General features: G+C 40.8%; 1 protein-coding gene across 1 annotated transcript in view; it reads right to left on the bottom strand.

Moving 5' to 3' along the window:
* Positions 1-7835: 7835 nt before the first annotated feature.
* LOC114645157 (alpha-1A adrenergic receptor-like) overlaps positions 7836-25141 on the bottom strand; it is a 39141-nt gene continuing 21835 nt past the window's right edge. The window contains exon 2 of the mRNA XM_028793051.2: positions 7836-8678. Within this exon, the coding sequence (XP_028648884.1) occupies positions 8320-8678 (359 nt within the window). The 3' untranslated portion in view covers positions 7836-8319. The remainder of the gene's footprint in view (positions 8679-25141) is intronic.

Below are 25141 nucleotides of genomic sequence, written 5' to 3'. Positions count from 1 at the left end.
TGGGATTGGCTCCAGCAGACCCCCGTGACCCTGTGTTTGGATTCAGCAGGTTGGATAATGGATGGATGGATGGATATCTGGAGCAAAAAGTAATCGATTAAGTCTTTTTTACGGTGGCTGAAGGGCCAATCCTGCCACCAACCCCCAAGTTTTCCCTGTAAATTGTAGGACCTGCTTGCAGGGCTGGATGCAGATCATACCCAGGACGGAGCAATTTCAGGTTAAGGGTTTATGCTCAATGGCCCAACAGATTAGAGTCGCTTCTTGCGTTTACGGATTCGAACCGGCATCCTTCCAACTGCCGGCGATGCTACGTATGAAAACGTCAAGCGTCTTTAAATGACATTAGAGGTCTAAGAGAGTGTGTGTGTGTGTGTGTGTGTGTGTGAGTGTGTGTGTGTGTGTGGGGGGGGGGGGGGGGGGGGGGGGGGGGGTATATTAACGATGATGCCAGAAATGAATCATCCATCATGACAGTGCCCCAAACCATGATGTGTTTAGCGTTCGGGACGTCCTGGCTGAAAAACTAAAGCAGTCGCATCCGCGGTAGGCACGAGGGCTTTGCGGCGAAAATGACGTCAGTTTTATAGACACGCCCCGCGCACAAATTTTTCTAACCTATGGGGTGCAGCGCAGGTGGCGGCCGTGTATTACAAATGGTAAATTTCAAGGAGAGGCTAGTTACGTGGGCACCAGAATGATAAACGATTAACTGAATATGACGCAAAAGGTAATCAAAACGCAAGGAAGACATGCAAAAACATTTGAAATACATTTGTTCATCATGTAGGTCCCCAACTCACAAGAATATTACACTCGCCCTTACTTAACCACTTTCGGTCAGTAGGTCTGACACTCCACCTTCTTCTTTTCTTCCTCTTAATGTCAGTAATAGCAAGCAGACACAACTTATCGTCTATTAGCATAGTCTCACGTCCTCTGTCATGGCATTATTTGCTATGCGACACTGACCAAATTCTTTTACTATTGACTAGGTGACTATCAAAGCGCCGATTGAAAAGGTCGCAACAAGTATGTGTTTAAGTCGCTCATTGCGCATGCGCTATACGGTGAGGTTTGCGTGCCCTCTTTATGCGGCTTTAGGCTTTTACCCTTGTGAATTCTGGGTGTTCCCAAAAATAAAAATATCAATGAAAGGTGAAAGGTTACTAACCATTTCTCACATCCAGCGTAGCGTGACAAAGGAACTTAAGGGTATACCAGAAACTGAGGTCTAGATATTTGTCCAGCAATGGCAACGTCATCTAACTAAATGCATAGCTGCATTGCCCCCAGTGCACAGATACGCACACATTTTTCTACATGTTCATTCAGGGAATTAAATTAGCATACCAACAGCAGACATTGAATGCAAACACCATACTTGACACACAACATCAGATGTCATATATACAAAAACACTCATTTAAGTTGACTCAAAAGTGTCTTATGTGTGAGTTTCTCCTACAGAGTTGTTTATTCAGCCACGGGAATCCTTACCATTTTGGATTTGTAGTTGGGCTCCGAAAATGTGTGAGCGAAGGGTGACATCTAGTGGCGATTGCGGATAGTACAAAATCATAAGAGTTTATTTACGACTCGGTTTACCTTAGATGCAGTGTTTCCCAAACTTGGTCCTGGGGAACCCCTGTGGCTGCAGGTTTTTGTTCCAACCAGCTTCTGTTTTTAATTGAACTCCTGGGCTAATTAAGTGAACTGATATTTCCCAAGTTCTGTGTTTAGGGAACAATATAGAAATTAGAAAACTAAGTTTGCTAAAAAAAATATTAAAATGTACCTACCAAGCAGTTATGTAGGAATAATGTATATTTTTTCTTTTTAACAGTATTTTCATCTTGATTTTAATTATACTTTCCTAGGTATTCTAATTGTTTAATTAATCCGTTATTTACTAATTAGTGGGTCTGACTCTAAAGTAGTTGCAGCCTTTGATTATTCCGTGTTGTTTGCCTGGGTGTCTGATCTGCTCGTTTTAGTCATTATTAAGATACAACGAAGGGGGAAAAACTGCACAGAGAAAGGGCAAAGTATAATGAAATCAACAAAAGAGAGTTAAGCATTCAAATCTATAGCAAAAGCAGAAATATTTCTAAATGTCTTATAAATATAAAAATCATGCTGCTATGCTTTTCTGAATGTTGAATAAAAGAAAAAATAATGCCAGATAATTAAATGAGCTCAGTGCTATCAGGTGGTGTCACTGATTAGGAATCCGGTTGGAACAAAAACCTGCAGCCACAGGGGTTCCCCAGGACCAAGTTTGGGAAACACTGTGAAAACCAAACCCTGAAAATTCTCATACCCAGTGGTTGATGGTGGTCCAGTCATCGATTGGTGGGGTTTGGATACATTGGGTCACCTGTGACTTCTCATCACTAAAGGAAAAACAGATTCTGCTTGGTATTGGGGAATTCTACAGGACAATAGTCATCTTTCCATTTGCTGAAACTGAACCAGAAATGACCCCAGACATACAAGTATAGGTAATTTATATATTATTGCTTTACAACATTGAATCACAATGGTTTTAATTTGCTTTTTTGACATTGATCAACAGAAATAGACTCTTTAATGTCAAAATGAAAAGAGATCCTTTCAGAGTGTTCTAAATCAATTACAAATCTAAGCACAAAATAATTGATCTCATAAGTATTCAGCTTCTTCAGGTCAACATTTAAACATTGGGCAGCCATGACAGCCTTGAGTGTGTGTGTACTCAGGTGTTCACTGTGATTGAATGTTGTATTAAAATAAAATGTGAAACGTCCAAGGTGGTGAATACCTTGTATTGGCACTACAGAGTGACTGAAGAAGGAAGAGAAGAAATGACATCATTTGACACACCTACACCTAAATCCCATATACATTGAATTTAGAAGATATTTAGACCCCTTGACCTTCTGCACACTTTTTTGTGTTGTAGGTTTAATTTTAAAGAGATAAATTTGACCTTTTTGCCCATCAATCTACACTCAATAACCGAAAATGACAAATTGAAAAACATAGTTTCAGGAAGGTTTGTAAATATATTAAAAATCAAAACCTGAAATCTCACATTCATATAAGTATTCAGCCCCTTTACTGTGCCACTCTAAAGTGTGCTTGGGTGCATCCTATTTACTTTAATTCTCCTTGAGATGCATCTAGAACTTGATTGGTAGGAAACTGAATCGACTGGACATCATTCAGAAAGGCACACACCTGTGTATATAAGGTTCTATAATTCACAATGCATGTCAGTACAAAAACTAAGCCACGAAGTCCAAAGAACTCTCTGTAGACCTCCGTGATCAAATTGTGGTAAGGCGTAGGTCAGGGAAAGAGATAAAACCATTTGTAAAGCTTTGAATGTTCCCAGGAGCACAACAGTCTCAGTAGTTGGAAGAACTTTCTTCCAGTGAAATGGAAAAAAAATTGAACCACCAGGACTCTTCCTAGAGTTGGCCGTCCAGCCAAATTGAGTAACCAGTTAAGAAGGGCCTTGTGTCAGGGAGGTGCCCAGGAACCAAATGGTCACCCTAAGAGCTTCATAAGTCTTCTGTTGAGATCAAAGAGACTGTTGGAAGGACTACCATCTCAGCAGCACTCCATCAAACAAGCCTTTATGGCAGAGTGGCTAGATTATAGCCACTTAGAGTGAAAAGGCCTTCTTGGACTCTGAAAGCATGAGAATAAAGATTCACTGGTCTGATGAGACAAAAATTGAACTCTTTGAGCAGAACTCCAAGCACTTTGACAAGACACTGCTCATTGCCTGCCTGCCTGCCTGCCATCCTTAAGGACAAGCAATGTAGTGACAGCATCTCAGCAATAGGGACAGGGAGACTTGTCAGAATTAAGGGAAGGACAGAGAGGTCCTTGAGGAGAACCTGCTACAGAGTACAAGTGATGTCAGACTGTGGCAATGGTTCACCTTTCAGAATGACAGAGACCTGAAGCATACAGCCAAGACACTGCTTGAGTGGCTTTGAAACAAGTCTCTGACTGTCCTTGAGAGGCCCAACTAAAGCCTTAAGACTGAAGCCCCATGGAGGATCTGTGGAGAGAACTGAAGATGCCAGTTTACAGGATTCAGGACCACATCTAACAGACTTTGACAGGATCCTCCAGGAAGAATGGGATGAACGGGTCCAAATTCAGGTGTGCAAAACAGGTAGAGATTTACCCAAGAAGACCCGATGCTGGAATTGCCTGCCAAAGGCTTCTGGAAAGTACAAAATGAATTGCCTGAGCACTTATAAAGATTTGAGTTTTCAGTTTTCTATTGTTGAGAAATATGCAGAAATTGATCAAAACAACTTCAGTTTATCATTTTGGGATATTACGTGTAGAATGATGGGCAAAATTGGCAAATTAATCAATTTAAAATGAAATCCACTGTACAACAGTATAAAGTGTGCAGAAAGTGAAGAGGTCTGAATTCTTTCTGAATCCACTGTATTTGAAGCTTGGGCTTACCTTACAAGTTTTTATAAAAACTCTAAGTAAAGACGACATTCCAAGCAAACAACTTCTTTAGTCCTGGCATGAACTAACCAGGGTCTGGGAGCCCACCTTATGAAAATTATTAGCCAGTGTGAAATGCCACCCATCAGCTTTCAGTAATGTAAAATCTTTGATTTGCAAGAGTTTGTTTTTCACTTTATCTATTCTGATGATGTCGGTTATTAACTCTCGCCAAACCACAGGGACAAAAATCATTCATGTTAGAATTATTCCTACTACCTTGTACTGAATTCTCAACTTTTACAGATTCAGCCATAGGTGCCTCTGTGGCATTCTTTGCTGTGATTAGCTGGTTTGTTGGATGTTCTGGTCAAGTTGGTTCTTCCCTGGGAATCAATGTCTGCCAACGGACTTTTGCACTCAGTGATAAATGAAGAGAAATTGTGAGCCAGGAACAGTACACTCTTTTGTGTGTTTTCTAGTTGACTTTTCTGTCCATTGCTTTTCTCACTACCCAAGATACATTTTTGCATCATCTTTACCAGCTGCTGCCCACTAACAAGCATGCAGTAACTACAAAGTAAGGTGGACTACTGTTCAGTCAAGGGCAGGGGACAGGTGATAATGTATTAACCAACAGTAGTTACCAAGTTTGGGTAGGACATGCCTAAAATGACCTAAATGAAACATTACTTGCACACCAGTATTTTCCAGTCAATGACTGTGTTTTATTTTAAAATGTACCAAACCAATATGGTCACCATATACAATGTTAAAATGATCTTTTCTATAGATCTCTTTTTCTCACTCTCATAAATCAAAAAAATAATAATGAAATAACATGTTAGCTTCTTGTGAGCCCAAAGACTTTGTCACTTTATATGTAGTAGTCTTAATTTATATAAGGAGGCAGTCATGGTGTGCTCTCCTGATCTTCACTCATGTACTCTGACATTCCCAATGACCAGTGCTTGAAGTCAGACTCTTCTAGTTTCAACATATCGTATGAGCACCCTTTTTTCGGTGTACCAATGAGCCCCAAAACCTCTTCACGAATCTTCCCCTCCTGTCACAATCTTCAATCTTGTGTTGACGTATCTTGGCATTCTGATGTCACCGAAAGGTGGTGGCCCGGAGGCTAAGGATCTGGCGCCAGTATCCAGAAGGTTGCCAGTTTGAATCCCTGTTACTGCCTACTCTGCTGGGCCCTGCTGGGGTGCTGTACATTGGCTGACTATGAGCTCTGACGCCAAGGGGTATGTGGAAAACTAACAAATTCCTAATACAAGAAATTGTATAAAGCGAAATAAAGAACAAAAAAATGATGAGTACAGCCAGTAATTCTAAGTGTTAATATCATTTTTTTAAGTTAAATATCAAATACCAAACTCTTGATATCTTATTTAAAACCGACGATATCTGCAGATGTCAATGATTAAATGTTAAACTGGCCGGACATACACGCCGGTGGGTACTTTTCTTTCAACCAGGAATTAGAGTGGGTGGGGCTCGAGCGATGAATTGTGCTGATTGGTTGACCTGAAGCATGGGCGCCAACTTACAAATATGTTAGCAGTTTGGAATTCGGAAAAGTTATCAGTGAAGAGTAATCGCCACACTTCGCAGTGCATCACTCTTCATAGCCACTTCCCAGGTGCGGTTCGGAATGCAACCCATCAAAGCAAAAATGTCCCCGTGAACTTCCGATCGCACCGCACGACTCTTTATACCTCCTTCCTGGTACGTTGCACAACACACCTCATCGAAGCAACCATCTTTTTACAAAAGGTATTCGCTTTGAAGAAAGTCACAGCAATCGCTCACCCCGTGAATTACCGAATGGGCCTGACTTCACACTGCACCACTCTTCTTTGCACATCACATAATTTGCAGAAAATTGCATTTGTGTAATTTTGTGGGAAGGCGACACATGAAAGTGACTGGTTGTTGAAAACAAAATTCCCGTGGTGAGAAAACGCATTATGGTATTGCTCTGAAGAACCATTTTGGCACTTTAATTTTTAAGAGTGTAGGGTGGGCGACTTGTATAAAAATGAAAACGTTTTTAACGTGTTTTCCAACTACAGAAAGGTGTGAAGATTCCCCCGGAATGTTTTGTCAACAAAGTTGCGGTTCTCTATGCAAAGTGTATACTTTATGCAAATATGGGATAGTCATATACATAAAACTTGAATAGTTTATGTTTGACCAGCTTAATTTAACTGTATATGGGAAAAACGGGGATAGTATGTGTTAATAAAGTACTAGTTTTGAGTAAGATTAACATGAAATAAGTAAGTAATGACATCATCTCCTGAGACGAATTATTCTTCTTTGGAAAGAAAATAATCTGATTAATTTGTTTTCAGCATAACTTAATTGTGTTAGTATGATATCTAACAAATGTAAGTCAGTGTAACTAGAAAATTAAGTAATGCCAGAAAACGTTATTTTAAGTTAAAGTAACCTAAATTTGATACATAAAATGAACATCCCAATATATCATTTTTAAGAGTGTGAGAATTTATATTTTATATTTTATTCAGCCATTTTTGACCCGTGACCCTGACCAAACGCAGTTTATAGCTTCCTGTCATCTTGTGGCAAGGAAGAGAACATGGCCTGGAAATATACATAAACACAAGACAAGTGCAAGGCAGGTAAAGAACTATAATATAGATAAATAAATAATTAAAAAAAATACTAGGTAAGTAAAATACATTAATAATTTGAAAAAGACAGTAATAAAAAACAGTAAAACTAAAAAACAATACTGACTATGCTGTAATACTGTGTATGGATAGTATTACAATAAACCCACTTGACTTGAATTGAATTCTGCTTTGATTTGAGTTGGGGTGTGACAGCCTACACCATCCCGCCCATTCGAGAATCCCAGTATACATCAACAGAAGGAGTTCAACAGACTGCCTGCTCCAATATATTTAGCACTTTGTGAAATTGTTTTGTGAAAGGCGCTATATAAACTGAAGACTAACGAATTTGGTAATTTCCTCATAGGTATTTTGGGACGTTTCAAAAATACTACCCATTCTAAAACAGGCATCGACCATTTTTCTAAATATTTCATAGAATCATTTGAAAAATATAAAGGAATATAAATAATTGTTAAACACTGTTGTGGAATCTCTTAGCTGTGTAGAACACGAACTTAAACTCAAGTGAAAGGCGTTCACTCGTCTATATACACACAAACACCTTATTTATAGGACATATCACACACCATCAAAAACAACGTACAGTAGTAAGTATATTAATTTGCTACAAAACAAGATCAGATCATTTTGACTGTTTTTCCGGAGGTACAGATCAAACAATTTTTGACAGTCTCAGAAGTTACCGTTAGATTTTGAATGAGAGTGAGCAAAATGTGTCTTTATACCGAGTCTTCTATGTCGGCCGCACTTTAGTGCAGGCATGGCTGGCCGTGGCACGATTGGCACTGTTTCGGTTTAGTAAAAGACACACACATGAAAGCACATAATCTGATAAACAAGAAGGATGAAGATATGTGTTGAAGTTGTTTTGGGAGAAGGTGAGATTCCAGTACTGTCAGCTGGGCTTGGTTCAAGCTGTGACGGTAATTTAGTTTCATGATCTTAAACACTGTCTGGAACTCTGTAGCAGCTTCATTGTTAAATATAGGCTATATACTGTATAAAAAGACCCTGTTACGTATTTTCGTCCCCTTCATTTTTTCCTTTTCTTTTCTTTTCCGGCCGAATAATATGAAGTGCGCTATATAAGGAAAAGGGTTAGCAATTGGGAAAAGCATCCTGCTCTTGCTTGCTTGCTCCTGTCCGATTCCCTCTGGGTCGTCGATAATCTGCGCTATCGGCTCAGTGAATGCAAGTCTTGAAGAGACGATGAAAACTTCCAATCGGTGTCATCTGGCGAATACGAACGAGGCTCGTTGCTCCCAGGTATTGACCGGAATCGGAAGTTGCCTTTCAGCGGTTCGCAATCGAGAGTGCAGATCGCCGTCTTGACGCTGGATCGGTACGTGAAGTGGTGCTCGCGCTCTTTCCTCCTCCTTCTGCACTGCCCTCTCAGTATGCGCTTGAAAGCTCTCTTGAACTCCTGGCTGAAACACGGGTAGATAATGGGATTGATGCAGCTGTTAAAGTAGCCCAGCCAGAAAATGACTTTAAATAAATCTTCTGGAGGCTTGTATTGAGGGAAAAAAGAACCTGCAGAGAAAAAAGGAGAGCAGTTTATAGAACAGCAGTCGTCATTAAGGCATCCGTGGATTGATCCAGCTCCCCTTCCCACCACGGTTCCACAATCTGTTTTCCACATTCTGCTGGCTAGTGACAGAAACGATCAATAAAAGCCATACTCAAATTGAAAATAAATTGCGGAAAGAGGAGCAGGGATATAAATCCTAGCACAGCGGTTACGATCGCTAAATACACCTCCCGTTTTTTTTTGGGTTTGAATCCTGTCCTCGGTAAAAGATATAGGCTAATTCAGAATATTTGAGAAACATACAATTTAAAAAACAAATTAGTTATTTCCTTCACTCTGCTGTGTTCGTAATTCCTGAAAATATAACATTTTAAATGCCGGTCTAACAGCACTGGGTGCAAGGTAAGAAGCTGCCCTGTAGAGTGCGCTAGTCCTTCGCCGGGTTCCTGTGACACGCACATCCACACACGGCCACTCCGGAACCGCATGCGAGTAAAAGTGGAGCTCTAGGAGGAAGTCCAACGACAGCACAGGGAGAACTTGCAGGCTTCACACAAGGACCGCGGTTGGGATTTGAACTGCGGGTACTGAATTAATAAGCTACTTCCCACTGAGCTATGCGCCATAACGGCTAGTTAAGAAAAACTGCTGGAGACGGCATAGGTGAGTTTGGATTACCATTTTCTTAAATCTTTATCTCTCTCTTCTATTTAAATATTTTATCTAAATTTTTTTCTCTTCAAATTAAAGGAGACAAATTGCTCTCTTAAAAATGGTGGTTCTGGCACTCAGTGCCAGTTCTAGGTAATTTTGTGTCCTAGGCCAAGCTTGTTAGTGCACCAACCGACCGTTCAGTAGCTAACCCATTCAGCAGCGTTTTTCCTTCCCGTATGACCTGCGCCCAAGGCGATTGCCTAGTATCTATCTATCTATCTATCTATCTATCTATCTATCTATCTATCTATCTATCTATCTATCTATCTATCTATCTATCTATCTATCTATCTATCTATCTAATTCTCCTTAAAGGTGGCGCCGACCCTGCTGGCACTTTATGATTTACTGGGTTGTGCGGTTCCTCGTAGAAGCATTGCTTCCTAATACAGTAAACCATTTCTTTCTCAGAAGGGGTTTTGTATATGAAGTTGCTTCTTTGTGCTTTAAAAAACTTACTAATATGTAGAAACAATGGTTTCCTTATGGCATGGTTACATCAGAGCAATGTCATTGGGGAACCATACACACAAAAGAACCTTCATGTGTGTACATATCTGTAAAAATCACACTTCTTTATGGCACTGTACTGGTTGTGTGGTTCTTTGTGGACCCATTCCTTAACAAAGAATAATTTTGTCCTGGCAAGTTTGGAACAACCATGACTGTTCCTAGAGCTGAACAGCCAAACACACTAAGCAATTATGGGAGAAGGGTCATGGTAAGAGAAATGACCAAAATGGAAGTTGATGGTCATTCTGGCTGAGCTCCAGAGAACCTGTGTGAAGATGGGAGAAACTTCCCAGAAGGACAATCAACACTGCAACACTCCAACGATCTCGGCTTTATGAAGAGTGGTAGGACAGAAATCTGTCCTCAGTAAAAGGCACATGGGGGCCTGTTTGAAGTTTGCAAAAATGTTGGGAGACTAGTCAGAGCTGAGGGAAAGCTGAAGAGAGCAAAGCACAGAGCTGTCCTTAATGAAAATCTACTCCACTGTGCTCTGGACCTCAGACCTTCCAACAGGACAATGACCTTAAGCGCAAAGCAAAGGCAACATAGGACTGGCTTAGGGACAACTCTGGAAATGTCCTTAAGTGGCCAAGCCAGAACCTAGACTCGAACCTAATCAAACATTCCTTAAAGTATCCAAAAACCGCTGTCCACAGATGGTCTCCATCCACCTGAGAGAGACTGAGAGGATCTGCAGAGAAGAATGGCAGAAAATCCCCAAATCCAGGTGTGTGAAGCTTGTCATGTCAAACCGAAGTAAGTATTGAGTAAAGAGTGTGAATACTTGTGTTAATATCATATTTCAGTTTTTTTTTATTTTTAATACATTTTCAAACAATTCTAAAATCCCATTTTTGCCTTGTCATTATGGGGTATTGAGAGTTGGTTGTAAAATGTGTAAAAAGTGAAGAGGTCTGAAAACATTCTGAATTCACTGTATAAGATTAACAACAAGAACAAAGTTTTGATTTAGAAATAATTTCCAATAGAAAGCAGCAGTCATTCTCCGTCTTTTGGTCCGAGTTCAAAAACATTGGAGTTTGCCAAACTGTTTGTCATGGATGTCATTTTCTTTTATCCATCCATCCATTTTGCAACCCGCTGAATCCGAACACAAGGTCACGGGGATTCTCTGGAGCCAATCCCAGCCAACACAGGGCACAAGGCAGGAAACAATCCTGGGCAGGGTGCCAACCCACCGCAGGGCACACACACCCACACACCCACACACCCACACACCAAACACACACTAGGGACAATTTAGAATCATATGATAGTTTTAATATTTTACTAGCACTGGGGTTCTCAAAGTTGGTCCTGGGCACCTACTGTGGCTGCAGGTTTTTGTTCCAAGCAGCTTCTGTTTTAAATTGGACTCCTGGGCTAATTAAGTGAACTGTTATTTCCCAGATTCTGTGTTTTGGGAACAATTTACTAAGTTTGGTTAAAAAAAAAAAAATTATTAAAATGTACCAAGTAGTTATATGGGAATGCTGAATTTTAGTTTTCTTTTTAACAATATTTTCATCTTGATTTTAATTCTGTTTTTCCAGGTGTTCTAATTGTTTAATTAATCCATTATTTACTAACTAGTGGGTCTGATGCTAAAGTAGTTGCAGCCTTTGATTATTCCGTGTTGTTTGCCTGGGTGTCTGCTCTGCTCGTTTTTAATTGTCATTAATAAGATACAACGAAGAGAGCCAATTGCACAGAGAAAGGGCAAAATATAATGAAAGCAACAAAAGAAAGTTAAGCATTTAAATATATATCAAAAATGGAAATATCCACATTACTAACCGAGAATGCTAAACCGGATGGACGCAGGGACATCCGGCCATGGGCCGTAGCCGCAAAAAGACGTACTGCGCAGGCGCCCCAAGAAATGAGGCACCGCAAGAGGCGGCCGCGACCACAGAAAAAAGGAGTCAGCACAGAAAAAAGGAGTCAAACGCAGGCGACGCACACAGCGCCACATGAAAGCCATTGCACACGAAACTAGCACACAAAAAAAAAGAAGCCGCTCGCGCCCCACAAATCCCACACCCACCTCCAAGCACCCCCCCCCCCCTTACAAGCAGCGGACAGGACACACACAAAGAGGAGGATTCAACAAGCCCCTGGCACACAAAAAGAAAGAAGACGCTCGCGCCCCACCAATCCCACCACCCCCTCCAAGCAACATCCCCCCCAGACGCCGGCAAAGCACACAGCGCCGCACGAATCCCATTGCACACGAAACGGGACGCACACAAAGAGGAGGATTCAACAAGCTCCTACCACACCAAAAAAAAGAAGCCGTGACCGCCACACCAAGCCCATTAGAGACGAAACGGGACAGACTACGGACATGGCACACGAAACGTTCACAACCACGACGATTCAGACCCACAAACACACTAACATCAATAAGAAGTGACACCCAAAGCCCCATTTCTAAAGAAACCATCCGCAGACACCTGCTAAACGATTGCGCCACTTAGCTGGCAACGCGTTCAATAATGAGTCCACTATTGAGGAAAATTCATTGGGATTAATGAATGTCATTTGCAATCATTGTCATTCACTTAACTTCCCTGAAGAAACAACTGGCAATACAAGTAATGAATTTACACGTTGTTGTCAAAAGGGTCAGATTAGACTGCCTCCTTTACATTCATATCCTGAATATCTACAGAAGCTTCTAACTAACGCAGTACCTGAAAATTAAAACTTTATGAACTGCATTAGATCCTGCAATAGTTCATTTGCTTTTGCATCTACCGCAGTAAATATCAGGCCACCAAAAGGCAATGGCCCATACTGCTTTCGCATATGTGGACAAATATTGCATCGCATTGGAACGGTGCACCCTGAAACAAATCAACAACGCAAATATGCACAAATCTACACACAAAGCCCCATTTCTAAATGAACCGTCCGTATTTAACATACGTCATCTCAACACGTTCACACTATACAGCATAACACAATTCACGTTATCCGAGCCGTATCGTTTTGTACCCGTGATCGTGAATTTATGACTTGTTTGTTCTTGAGCGTGATAAGTATGGATAAGTAATAAGGAGGATCGCACTCACTGTTAATATGGAGCCTTTTCTGCGGTTGAACGGTTAATAGTGCCTTATTGTAATGAGACCCACCTATGCTGCATAGTGTGAACGTGTTGAGATGACGTATGTTTAATACGGACGGTTCATTTAGAAATGGGGCTTTGTGTGTAGATTTGTGCATATTTGCGTTGTTGATTTGTTTCAGGGTGCACTGTTCCAATGCGATGCAATATTTGTCCACATATGCGAAAGCAGTATGGGCCATTGCCTTTTGGTGGCCTGATATTTACTGCGGTAGATGCAAAAGCAAATGAACTATTGTAGGATCTAATGCAGTTCATAAAGTTTTTACTTTCAGGTACATCGTTAGTTAGAAGCTTCTGTAGATATGCAGGATATGAATGTAAAGGAGACAGCCTAATCTGACCCTTTTGACAACAACGTGTAAATTCATTACTTGTATTGCCAGTTGTTTCTTCAGGGAAGTTAAGTGAATGACAATGATTGCAAATGACATTCATTAATCCCAATGAATTTTCCTCAATAGTGGACTCATTATTGAACGCGTTGTCAGCTATGTGGCGCAATCGTTTAGCAGGTGTCTGCGGACGGTTTGTTTAGAAATGGGGCTTTGGGTGTCACTTCTTATTGATGTTAGTGTGTTTGTGGGTCGGGCTTTGGGTGTCACTGGGGGGGGGTTGCGGGTTTTTTTTTTTGTGTGCCAGGGGCTTGTTGAATCGTCCTCTTTGTGTGTGTCCCGTCCGCTGCTTGTAGGGGGGGGGGGGGGGGTGCTTGGAGGTGGGTGTGGGATTTGTGGGGCGCGAGCGGCTTCTTTTTTTTTGTGTGCTAGTTTCGTGTGCAATGGCTTTCGTGCGGCGCTGTGTGCGTCGCCTGCGTTTGACTCCTTTTTTCTGTGCTGACTCCTTTTTTCTGTGGTTGCGGCGCCTCATTTCTTTGACTCCTTTTTTCTGTGCTCACTCCTTTTTTCTGTGGTCGCGGCCACCTCTCGCGGCACCTCATTTCTTGGGGCGCCTGCGCAGTACGTCTTTTTGCGGCTACGGCCCATGGCCGGAAGTCCCTGCGTCCATCCGGTTTAGCATTCTCGGTTAGTAATGTGGATAAGAGAAGAGAAAAAAAAATCAGCTAATTAATTGAGATCAGTGTTATCGGCACAAACCTGAAGCCACAGTGGGCCATCAGGACCAACTTTGAGAACCCCTGGCTTAGTACATTTTAATATATATATATATATATTGTGGCACGTGGCTGGGGGTGGCACCCAGGAGGACAGGAGGAGGGCTCATGCCTCCTCCGGACCACAAGGGGGCGACCACCCTGGTTCCTTTGGGGGCCACGGGTACAGAGCTGGGAAGCTCAACCCTGTAGGGGCCCGTGGTCACCGCCAGGGGGCGCCCCAGTGCCCGGGGAGCCCTGGACCTCAGCATTTCCGCCACATCCGGAAGTGCTGGGGGGAAGAAGACTGGGGACACTCGGAGGGCTTCCGGGAGCACAGCCGGCATTTCCGCCACACAGGGGAGTGTTTGCGGAGGAGTGTCGGGAAGCACTTGGAGCCCATCCGGGCGTGTATAAAAGGGGCCACCTCCCTGCAAATGATGACTGGAGTTGGGCAGATGTGGACAAGAGTCGTGTTGGAGAAGAGTGGAGGCGGCCTGAAGGAAGCAGGCACTGTAGAGAGAGGCCTGGACTTTGGGGGATTGGTGCTGGAGGTACTTGGTGTGTACAACGATAAACTGTAAATATTGTATAGAATAAACGTGTGTTGGGTGACATAACAATGTCCGTCTGTCTGTGTCCGGGCTGCTTCTCACTATATATATATATATATATATATATATATATATAACATATATATATATATATATATAAGCCAAATACCACTGACTCACTCATCATCACCCGAACCATGAGGACTTGGGACTTGAAATTTGGAATGTAGGTTACCCTTGGCCCATATGTGCTCCCTAAGAAATTGTTTTAAAAATTTTGTGGTCCAAGTATGAAATTTCTCATTATTTTTTAGACCCGTTTGTATATCTGTCCGCTTTTCATGAGAGAACTACTTAACAGATTTAGATCAGGTTTTTTTCTATAATTTGCTTGAACATTCTGTTGATTTTGCGACTTTCTCAACAAGCTAAGTATCATAATTCACTTGCAGTACCAATTTATTAGCGCAAATGTGAGAGAGACTCATTGGGCTGTGGGGCCCTCCTCACTCACGCGTCTGCCTCGGGGCGTAACCTTAACTCCGCTTAGTTAGCGAACGAGAAGACTACTTAATGGATTTAGATCTTTTTTTTTCAATAATTTGCTTGAACCTTCCGGTTGATTTTGTGACTTCTCTCATTGTGGTAAGAATCAGAGTTCGCTTGCAGGAGGGAGATATTCATGCTAATCCGAAACAGAGGCTACGGGCCAAGGGGAGGGGAAGAGTGACGTCAGGAGTAAAGAGCCGGGCGGGGCCCTCCTCACTGTCCTGTTTCACTAATACACGAGCGAAGCCGTGGGGGATAGCTAGTATATATACAGTGATCCCTCGCTATATCGCGCTTCGTCTTTCGCGGCTTCACTCCATCGCGGATTTTAAATGTAAGCATATGTGAATATATATCGCGGATTTTTCACTGCTTCGCGGATGTCTGCGGTCTACAGTACGTGTGCTTCCTCAGTTGATTTGCCCATTTGAATTCAAACAAGGGACGCATTTGAATTGAAACAAGGGACTCTATTGGTGGATGGCTGAGAAGCTACCCAATCAGAGCATGCGGTTAAGTTCCTGTGTGCTGCTGATTGGCTCAGCGACGGAGTGCTGCATTAACCAGGAAGTACTAATCTCACTCATTCAGCATTAACGTGCACAAGCGCCAACAGAAGATGCAAATGATTGCAGAAAAGGTAAAAGTTTTGGATATGTTGAAGGAAGGAAACAGCTACACCGCTGCAGGACACCATTACAGCATAAGTGAGTCCACGATTCTTTTTATTTAAAAAGGAGGAAAAGCATATAAGATCTATGGCCGCAGTGTCTTTTAACCAGGGCGCAAAACGAGTTGCAAGTGGACGTTGTAAGGCAGTAGTCTGGATGGAATCTGCTTTAGGGATTTGGATTGAAGAGTGATGGAAGAAGAACAACGGCGGTGCTAAACAGTCGCCTGAAGAGGCTCCTTTAGAAGAGCTGTAACGCTATCCTTTGTTGTGCAGTAAAATTAAACTCATCGTTATCGGACAAGTCTTCGTGTCATTGTTGGTGAGTAACCATAATTAATTATTTACGTACAGTACTTATTACATGTACATAGTTTAGTGTCACTGTACACACATTTTATTGTATACAATTTTTCTTGCATTGTACGTATTTATTGATGGTGGCCTGTCTGTCGTAATGGCTGTAACATATGTGATATCGGAGACGCTCGATATCTTTAAAATAATATTTAGGTTTTACTGTGTTTACATACATAATTTCAACGAATCTTACCAAATATCTAAGAGAATACAAAGGGTTTATGCTGTATAATTGTGCGTGAAATGTTTATAATAGTGTGGGAGAGTTTATAAGGGCTTAAAATATATAAAAATAACCACATGAACATATGGTTTGTACTTCGCGGATTTTCTTATTTCACGGGTGGCTCTGGAACGCAACCCCCGCGTTATATATATATATATATATATATATATATATATATATATATATATATATATATATATATATATATTTTATCAAACTTTTTCTAATTTCTACATTGTTTCCAAAACATAGAATCTGGGAAATAATAGTTCACTTAATTAGTCCAAGAGTCCACTTAAAAACAACAACTGGTTGGAACAAAAATCTGCAGCCACAGTGGGTCCCCAGGACCGAGTTTGGGAATCCCTGTACTACCAGATTCTTGTCAAAAGGAACAGAAAAATAAAACAGAAATTTCCTGGTGGTTTAATTGACAAAGATGTTTTCATGTACTCAAGTTCTAGACACACATTTCAAGGAGAAATAAAGCAAATGGGGTGCACCTGAGCACAATTACGAGTGTCATAACAAAGGGTCTGAATACTTATGTAGCGCGGCACAATGGCGCAGTGGTAGCGCTGCTGCCTCGCAGTAAGGAGACATGGGTTCGCTTCCAGGGTCCTCCCTGCGTGGAGTTTGCATGTTCTCCCTGTGACTGCGTGGGTGTGCTCCAGTTTCCTCCCACAGTCCAAAGACATGCAGGTTAGGTGCATTGGCGATCCTAAATTGTGCTTGGTGTGTGTGTGTCCTGCGGTGGGCTGGCACCCTGCTCGGGATTTGTTCCTGTCTTGCGCCCTGGGATTGGCTCCCATGACCCTGTGTTAGGATATACCGGGTTGGACAATGACTGACTGAATACTTATATAATGAGAGATTTCAGTTTTTGATTTTTAATAAAATTAAAAACTTTTCTGGAAGCATGTTTCACTTCATCACTGTGAGACAAAGTGGAAAATTTATCCATTTAAAATGAAATCTACAACACTATAAAGTGTGCAGAAAGTGAAGGAGTCTGAATCCTCTGTAAATGGAGTGTGTTAAGGTCAAATTTCCTACAGATGCTGAATTAATTTCCATTGGATTTAGAAAAGAAGAATTTTGAGAATATTTGCAACAAATTTCATGGTGTTTTAATTGACAAAGATGCCTCCGGGGAGCGGCTAGTGGTTCCCGTTCTGCAGTAAATTCCTCAGGCATCTTTCTTGTGTGCCGGCTTTATTATGTAATAAACACCCAGTCCTCATATCAATCTAACCATTTTTTTTGTTTAAATGTATATACACAGTGGATTCAGATATTCAGACTCCTTAACTTTATGCACATTTTATTGTGTTGTAGCTCTAATTATAAACTGGTAAATTTGCCATTTTTGTCTGTTAACCTATACACTCAATAACCGATAATGACAAAGTAGAAACATGCTTTCAGAAAGGCTTGCAAGTTTTTTAGAAATCAAAAACTGAAATCTCTTATTCATTTCAGTCAGAGGTCCTCAGTTACGGTCCTGGAGGGCCGCAGTTTCTGCAGCTTTTCCTTCAAACTAGCTTTCAAATTAGAAGGCAGTCCTTGCTGATAATGAAACTTGGTATTTAACTTTTTGGTTTGTTAGTGCTTTCATACATCCAAGAAAATTTTTAATTGCTCTGTAGAGTTTCCTTTTCTGAGAACATGTTCCATGTGCCTTGTGGACCAGAACAGATTTAAACTTCAAAGTCCTTCCATTTCTCCTCTCATTGATTTCTAAATAATCTCGATCCCTCTGCTCTTGAAAATTATAGACCCATCTCTAAGCTGCCTTTCTTAAGTAAAATTCTAGAGAAGGCAGTCATTATACAGTTAAATGAGCACCTCAATAAACATGCTCTTCTTGATAAATTTCAGTCAGGTTTTAGAACAAATCACAGCACAGAAACTGCACTCGTTAAAGTAGTAAATGACTTGCGGGTAAATGCAGACAGAGGCCATTTATCTGTTCTCATCCTCTTAGATCTGAGTGCTGCATTTGACACCATTGATCATAATATTCTTAAGCCTTAGTCAATGGGTGGGCCTCTCTGGCAGTGTCTTAAATTGGTTTGAATCCTACCTGGCAGGGAGAAAATTCTTTGTTAGTTGTGGTAATTATAACTCAAAGACACATGATATTCTATATGGTGTTCCACAAGGCTCTATCCTGGGTCCGCTGCTCTTCTCAATCTACATGCTTCCATTAGGTCAGATTATCTCAGGGCACAACGTGAGCTACCACAGCTATGCTGATGACACACAGCTGTATTTATCAATAGCACCTGATGACCCCAAATCTCTTGATTCGCTAACACAATGTCTAACCTGTATCTCAGAATGGATGAATAGTAACTTTCTCAAATTAAATAAAGAAAAAAACGAAATCTTAGTGATTGGCAATAATGGATACAATGAGGCTATTAGAAATAAACTGGATGCATTAGGATTAAAAGTCAAATCGAAGGTAAAGAGCTTAGGGGTAACCGTTGATTTTAATCTGAATTTTAAATCGCATATTAATCAGATCACTAGGACAGCATTTTTTCACCTAAGAAACATAGCAAAAGTTAGACCTCTTATATCATCGAAAGTTGCAGAGAAATTAGTTCATGCGTTTGTTTTCAGTCGGCTAGATTACTGTAATGCACTCCTCTCAGGACTACCCAAAAAAGACATCAATCATTTGCAATTAGTGCAGAATGCAGCTGCTAGAATCCTTACCAGGAAAAGAAAATCCGAACACATTTCTCCAGTTTTGATGTCACTACACTGGTTACCTGTGTCATTCAGAATTGACTTTAAAATTCTGCTTATGGTTTATAAAGCTTTAAATAATCTCGCCCCGTCTTATATATCGGAATGTCTGACACCTTATATTCCAAATCGTAACCTCAGATCCTCAACTGAGTGTCTCCTTAGAATTCCAAGAGCAAAACTTAAAAGAAGTGGTGAGGCGGCCTTCTGCTGTTATGCACCTAAAATCTGGAATAGCCTGCCAGTAGGAATTCGCCAGGCTAATACAGTGGAGCCCTTTAAAAAACTGCTGAAAACACATTACTTTAACATGGCCTTCTCATAACTTCACTGTAATTTAATCCTGATACTCTGTATATCCAATTCATTATAATAACTATTCATTCAAAATCTGTACTAACCCCTACTCTCTCTTCTGTTTCCTTTTCCGGTGTCCTGTTGGTGGTGGCGTGCACCACCACCATCTACCCAAAGCACCATGATGTTCCAACAATGATGGATGGATTAAAAGCCAGAAGTCTGTATGACCATCAGCATCAAGTGACTCTGTGAAAACCCGAACTACAAAGAGGACTATTTCATTTATGTTAGGTAGAATGCCAAGAGGGGACTGGGCGGTCTCGTGGTCTGGAACCCCTACAGATTTTATTTTTTTCTCCAGCCTTCTGGAGTTTTTTTTTGTTTTTTCTGTCCACCCTGGCCATCAGACCTTACTCCTTTCTATGTTAACTAATGTTGTCTTATTTAAATTTCTTATTTTGTCTTTTATTTTTCTTCTCTTCATTATGTAAAGCACTTTGGGCTACTTTTTGTATGAAAATGTGCTATATAAATAAATGTTGTTGTTGTTGTTGTAAACATTTTTTAATACAGATGCTTCATGGTGCACATGCACAGGTTTATTGGCTGTCTGCATTTCATTATTAACTAATGTCTGGTGAAGAAAACAGGCAACAATTAAAACATAAATGCAGTTGCTAAAAACAAATAATCAGGATAACTACAATTATGCTCAAAAACACATTGCTTTAGTAGTAAATACATGGGTTCTAATTAAAAAAAGGGGTGAAAACCTGCTGCCACTGCGGACCTCCAGGGCTGTAATTGAGGACCTCTGATCTACGATGTAACTAAAATTTGTCTTTGATGAATGAAAGCACTAACAAGGCATAGAGTTAAATTCCAAATTACATTATCAGTAAGGACTGAGTTCAATTAGGAAACTGGTTGGAATGGAAATCTGCAACCACTGCGGCCCTCCAGGACTGTGACTGAGGACCCCTGATTTAACTGTTCAGATCCTTAATTCAGTTCTTTTTAGAAGCCCCTTTGACTGCAATAGCAGCTTCAAGTCTCTTTGGGTAAATCTTTGGGTAGATTTGAACAGTTCATCTCATTTTTCCTGACAGGCTCCTTTAGATTGGGTAGGAAGTGTGTGTCAAGTGCCATCTTCAAGACTATCAACAAATGTTCTATGAGGTTTATATCTTTCACACCACCACCTGGTCAAAATCCTGTGCAGCTACCTGTGATGTCTGAATGAAAGCAGAAACCCCAACTTACCCCCCGACCTACTGTGTCAAATCCTCTATGACAGCGTTTCTCAACCTTTTAAGTATAAGAGTTTTCATAACAATTTTAATCGCATCCCCCCTAATGTTTTTTTGGAAGGAGCCCACTAATACCAATTTGTTCTTTTTTAATTAATGATATATCATAGATGCATATTTTATTACATGTACCTACTTAACTTTTATCGACATTTATCTAACTCTATATTTATTTTTCTAGTATCAGAATGTAGTTTAAGTTAATTTGTTTTGGTTTCAATAGATGTATTTTTCATATTTTTGATTCTTGTTTTCTTTTTTTCACATCTTTGCGCCCCTCTTTTTTTACTTTGCGCACTCCTAGGGGGGCCTGCCCCACAAATTGAGAACCACTGCTCTATGACAAAGTCTTGAAACAACTCACACAAATAAAGAACTACTTAAGAACATTTATGTTAGACAGAATGCATGGTGGGGTGTGGGCAATCTTTTGGCCTGGAACCCCTACAGGTTTTACTTTTTCTGCAGCGTAACTGGAGCTTTTACATTTTTTTCTGTCCACCCTGGTTAACTGACCTTATCATCAGACTGTGCTTTACAAACTTAAATTTATGGACTCTATAATTATTGCATGTGAGTGTGTATTTTTTTATGGTTTGTATACTATTTATTTATTATTATTCTATATCTAAATTTAATTAGCTTTACTTTGCATGTAACTACTTCTTTGACTTGTTGTAAAGCACTTTGAACTACATCTTGTGTATAAAAATGTGCTATAGAAATAAATGTGTTTGTTGTAGTTGGGCTTTTGCTGGGCCAATCATGAGCAGTCAGAGATGTGTGCCAGGGCCACTCCAGCCTTATTTTGGCTCTGTACAGTGCTTTGGGCCTTTGTTGTTCTGAAACGTGAATTGTCACCTCAACCCGAGGTGGCATGCACTCTGGAGCAGGTTTTCTTAAAGGACCTCTCTGTATTTGGTTGCATTCATCCTTCCCTGAATTCTGACCTCTCTCTGTTACATGCACCCCTATAGCAGGATGCTGCCACCACCATGCATCACCATGGGATGGTATTAAGCAGGAGATGAGCAGTGCCTGGGCTTCACCAGACACAGTGCTTGGAGTTTTGCCTACAAATTTCAATTATTATTTCTTTAGAGTCCAAGTGGGGTGTCATAAACACCAGATTGATGGAGTTCTGCTGAAATGGTTGTCCTTTCAACAGGTTCTCCCATTCTCAGCAGAAGACCTCTGAAGCTGTTAGAGTGACCATTGAGTTCTTGGTCACCTCCCTGACCAAGGCCTTTTTTGCCCAGTTACTCATTTTAGCCAGATGGTCAACTATAGGAAATGTCCTGGTGGTTCTTAACTTCTTCCATTTCACAGTTATCAAGACTACTGTACTCCCGAGAACACACAAAGCTATAGGAATGGTTTGATTCCCTTGCCCTGAACAATGTCACATCACAATTTAATCTCTGAGGTCTAACTTGGAATTTCTTTGAGTTCATGGCTTGGTTTTTTTGTCCCAACTTGCAGTGTGCATTGTGGGACCTTATATACACAGACACATGTGGGCCTTTCTAAATGATGTCAAATCAGGTCAGTTTATCACAGGTGGACCCCAATCACGTTCTAGACACATCTCAAGGAGAATTAAAGGAAACAGGATGTACCTGAGCACAATTAGGATTGTCACAGCAAAGGGTCTGAATACTTACGTGAATGAGAGATTTCAGTTTTTGATTTTTAGAAATACTAGGGGGCTTTGCCCCCTGCTCGCTTCGTTCGCCAAACCCCCAAAAACTAGGCCTGCGCTTCGCGTCTCTGCCGCTCGTGTTGTGAAGAGGGGGGCTGAACGCACCCCAAGTAGACACACTCACTCCTCCAAAACCCCCTCTTAAACGGTGATACAATGGGAAACAAATACAGTTTTTTTTTTAAACCTCCTCTTTGCTCAATCAACTGCCAGATTGCTGCTGCTGCTGTGCCGCGTGATCTGCATCTCGTGCGGCGCTTCGAACGTTTAAAAGCCTGTACAGCAGCTGTCCTTTTGTCTCACTGCCTTGTCTCTCTTCTCCCTCAGACATCCTCTGCTCCTGTTGGGGTCCCGCTCCCAAGGTGTGCCCCTATGAAGAGGAAGATTTTCTATTCTTTTAATTGAAAGATGAAACTGTCCCCTCCATCTACACACGGAGCTCGATTCACTCCTGAAAGAGACTTATGTTCGTTTGAAGTGTCTGAATAACGTTTTTGTCTCTAAAATCTCCTGTGTATCTGTGCAACTCTGTGACCCAAGCGTGACAGCGTATGTGGATTTCACTTTCACCAAACAACAAATCTTTTAATTCTCGCGGATAGGCCTCTTCATTGGGAAGAAACACTACTTTTCTCTGGTGGCAACATGAATTAGACGATCTACAAGTCTCCGACTTAAAGTTTAAATCTGAACAATATATTCGATCTCTTTTCGCTGTTCCGTTATTTCACTGAGTAATAATTTCCGTTTGTTTGCGCTAATCATTTTTTGGAGTCTTTCGAATTTTCCTACTTCCATTATCCCTAACCTGCTCTGCATGTGTATCGCTCCAACGTTTTTGAATTCTTTACTACTTTGTAATCTAATCTTTGTCTCATGGGACATGAAAGTGTCTCTCTGAGAAAGTCATGTCTCGTCTCTCTGAAAAGTCTTGTCTCGCCCCAAGATTTTTTCATATAATAGAGAGACTTTTCTGGAAGCATGTTTCACTTTGTCATTGTGATTTATTATTTATGGGAAAAAATGGCAAATGTATCCATCTAAAATTAAGTCTACAACACAATAAAGTGTGCAGAAAGTGAAGGAGTCTGAATACTTTTTGAATCCACTGTAAATGGGGGTGTATTAAGGTAAAATTTCCTACAGATGCTGAATTAATTTCCATTGGATTTAGAAAAGAAGGACTTTGAGAACATTTGCAACAACTTGAAATACAATACAGAGGAGCAATTTTGGCACCTAAAATGAGAATTTGAGTCATATGAGTCTCAGCTGCCCAAGTCTATTGACGCTGTCATCAATAGCTAGCAGGCTGTTTTTAGACTGCCCCAATTCAATGGAAGTTGTACTGCTGCCCAACTCAATTTTAAAACACTGAATAAAGTTACTCAGTGATCTTGACCTGCTTACATCGTGCAACAGAACCAGGCTGTGCACGAAAAATGTCATGCCAAAAATGACAGAAGTTACATCTTAAAAGGCTATGCCACAAGTTCATTCCACACATTCCTCTGATGTCAAGCGACAGGCCTTTTGAATTCAAGAGCATGCGGTGTCCTGTGTGAAGAGCATTCAATGTGAATATAACCAATGGTTCTAACGCCAAAGCCAAAAACTCTGTTCATCTAAAGCATTGATTAATAGCCATGTTTCAACATTAAATGTAATAGCAGCAATAAATGAATATGAAACAAAGTGATACATTATGCAAATTTTAACTTGTGCAAATGTAAAGAATAAACAATTAATAAAATACCTAAGGTCTTTGTGTCCAGTCCCTCTGAGCAATCTGATTGGTCAGTTTGGCTTTGGCGATGCAATGAAAGAAGAAGTGCAAGTGTGAAATGCACAGGGAAGGTGCACACTGAGAAAGTCACCTTCAAAGATGGAAAGTATAAAACCAGTACCGAAGGAGAGAATGGTGCCTCGAAAATAATGACAGAGTCTGAGAAGCAGGCCTCACGAGAACACGCGTAAGAGAGGGAGTGCCGGTGAAGAGACGTTCACACATGGACATACAGAGGAAAGGTGCTGAAGATATGTGTAGGGCAAGGGATACGAAATATTTTTAAATATTTTCTATTTTTAAATTATTCTATTACCCCTGGTACTGTGGCTAGTAAATCATAATATTGTAGTTTTTTAAATTTCAAAGAAATCAGTATGCTTGCATTTCCTATAAACTGTTATTACATACTTAAGCAACTAAGCTCACTTATTCACGTCTTTCTTAAATTCAATCAATCCAGGTCACGGTTGCAGGGGTCCTATGCTTGCAGCTCTTGGCATAAGGCAAAAACAGCCATGGGCAGGACACCAGTCCATCGCAAAGATTCATATTGGGACGGATTTGGAATAAACAGTCAACCTAACTTGAGCGTCTTTGGGGACATGAGAGGAAACCCCAAACAGACACAGTGACAACGTGCAGACTCCACATGGACAATATCCAGATGCGGCAATTATAACCTGGGTGCAGAATTTGAAGCAGCAGCACTATTGTGCTTCACTTAAAACAAATTATCTTGATGATAATAATTTTTGCTTTGCACCCTCCCCCACCAAAACCTATCACCTATGGAGG

This window comes from Erpetoichthys calabaricus, chromosome 2 (genome assembly GCF_900747795.2).
Source record: "Erpetoichthys calabaricus chromosome 2, fErpCal1.3, whole genome shotgun sequence".
Taxonomy (NCBI): domain Eukaryota; kingdom Metazoa; phylum Chordata; class Cladistia; order Polypteriformes; family Polypteridae; genus Erpetoichthys; species Erpetoichthys calabaricus.
The sequence above is the reverse complement of the archived record's forward strand: the minus strand, read 5'-3'. Positions and strand labels throughout refer to the sequence as shown.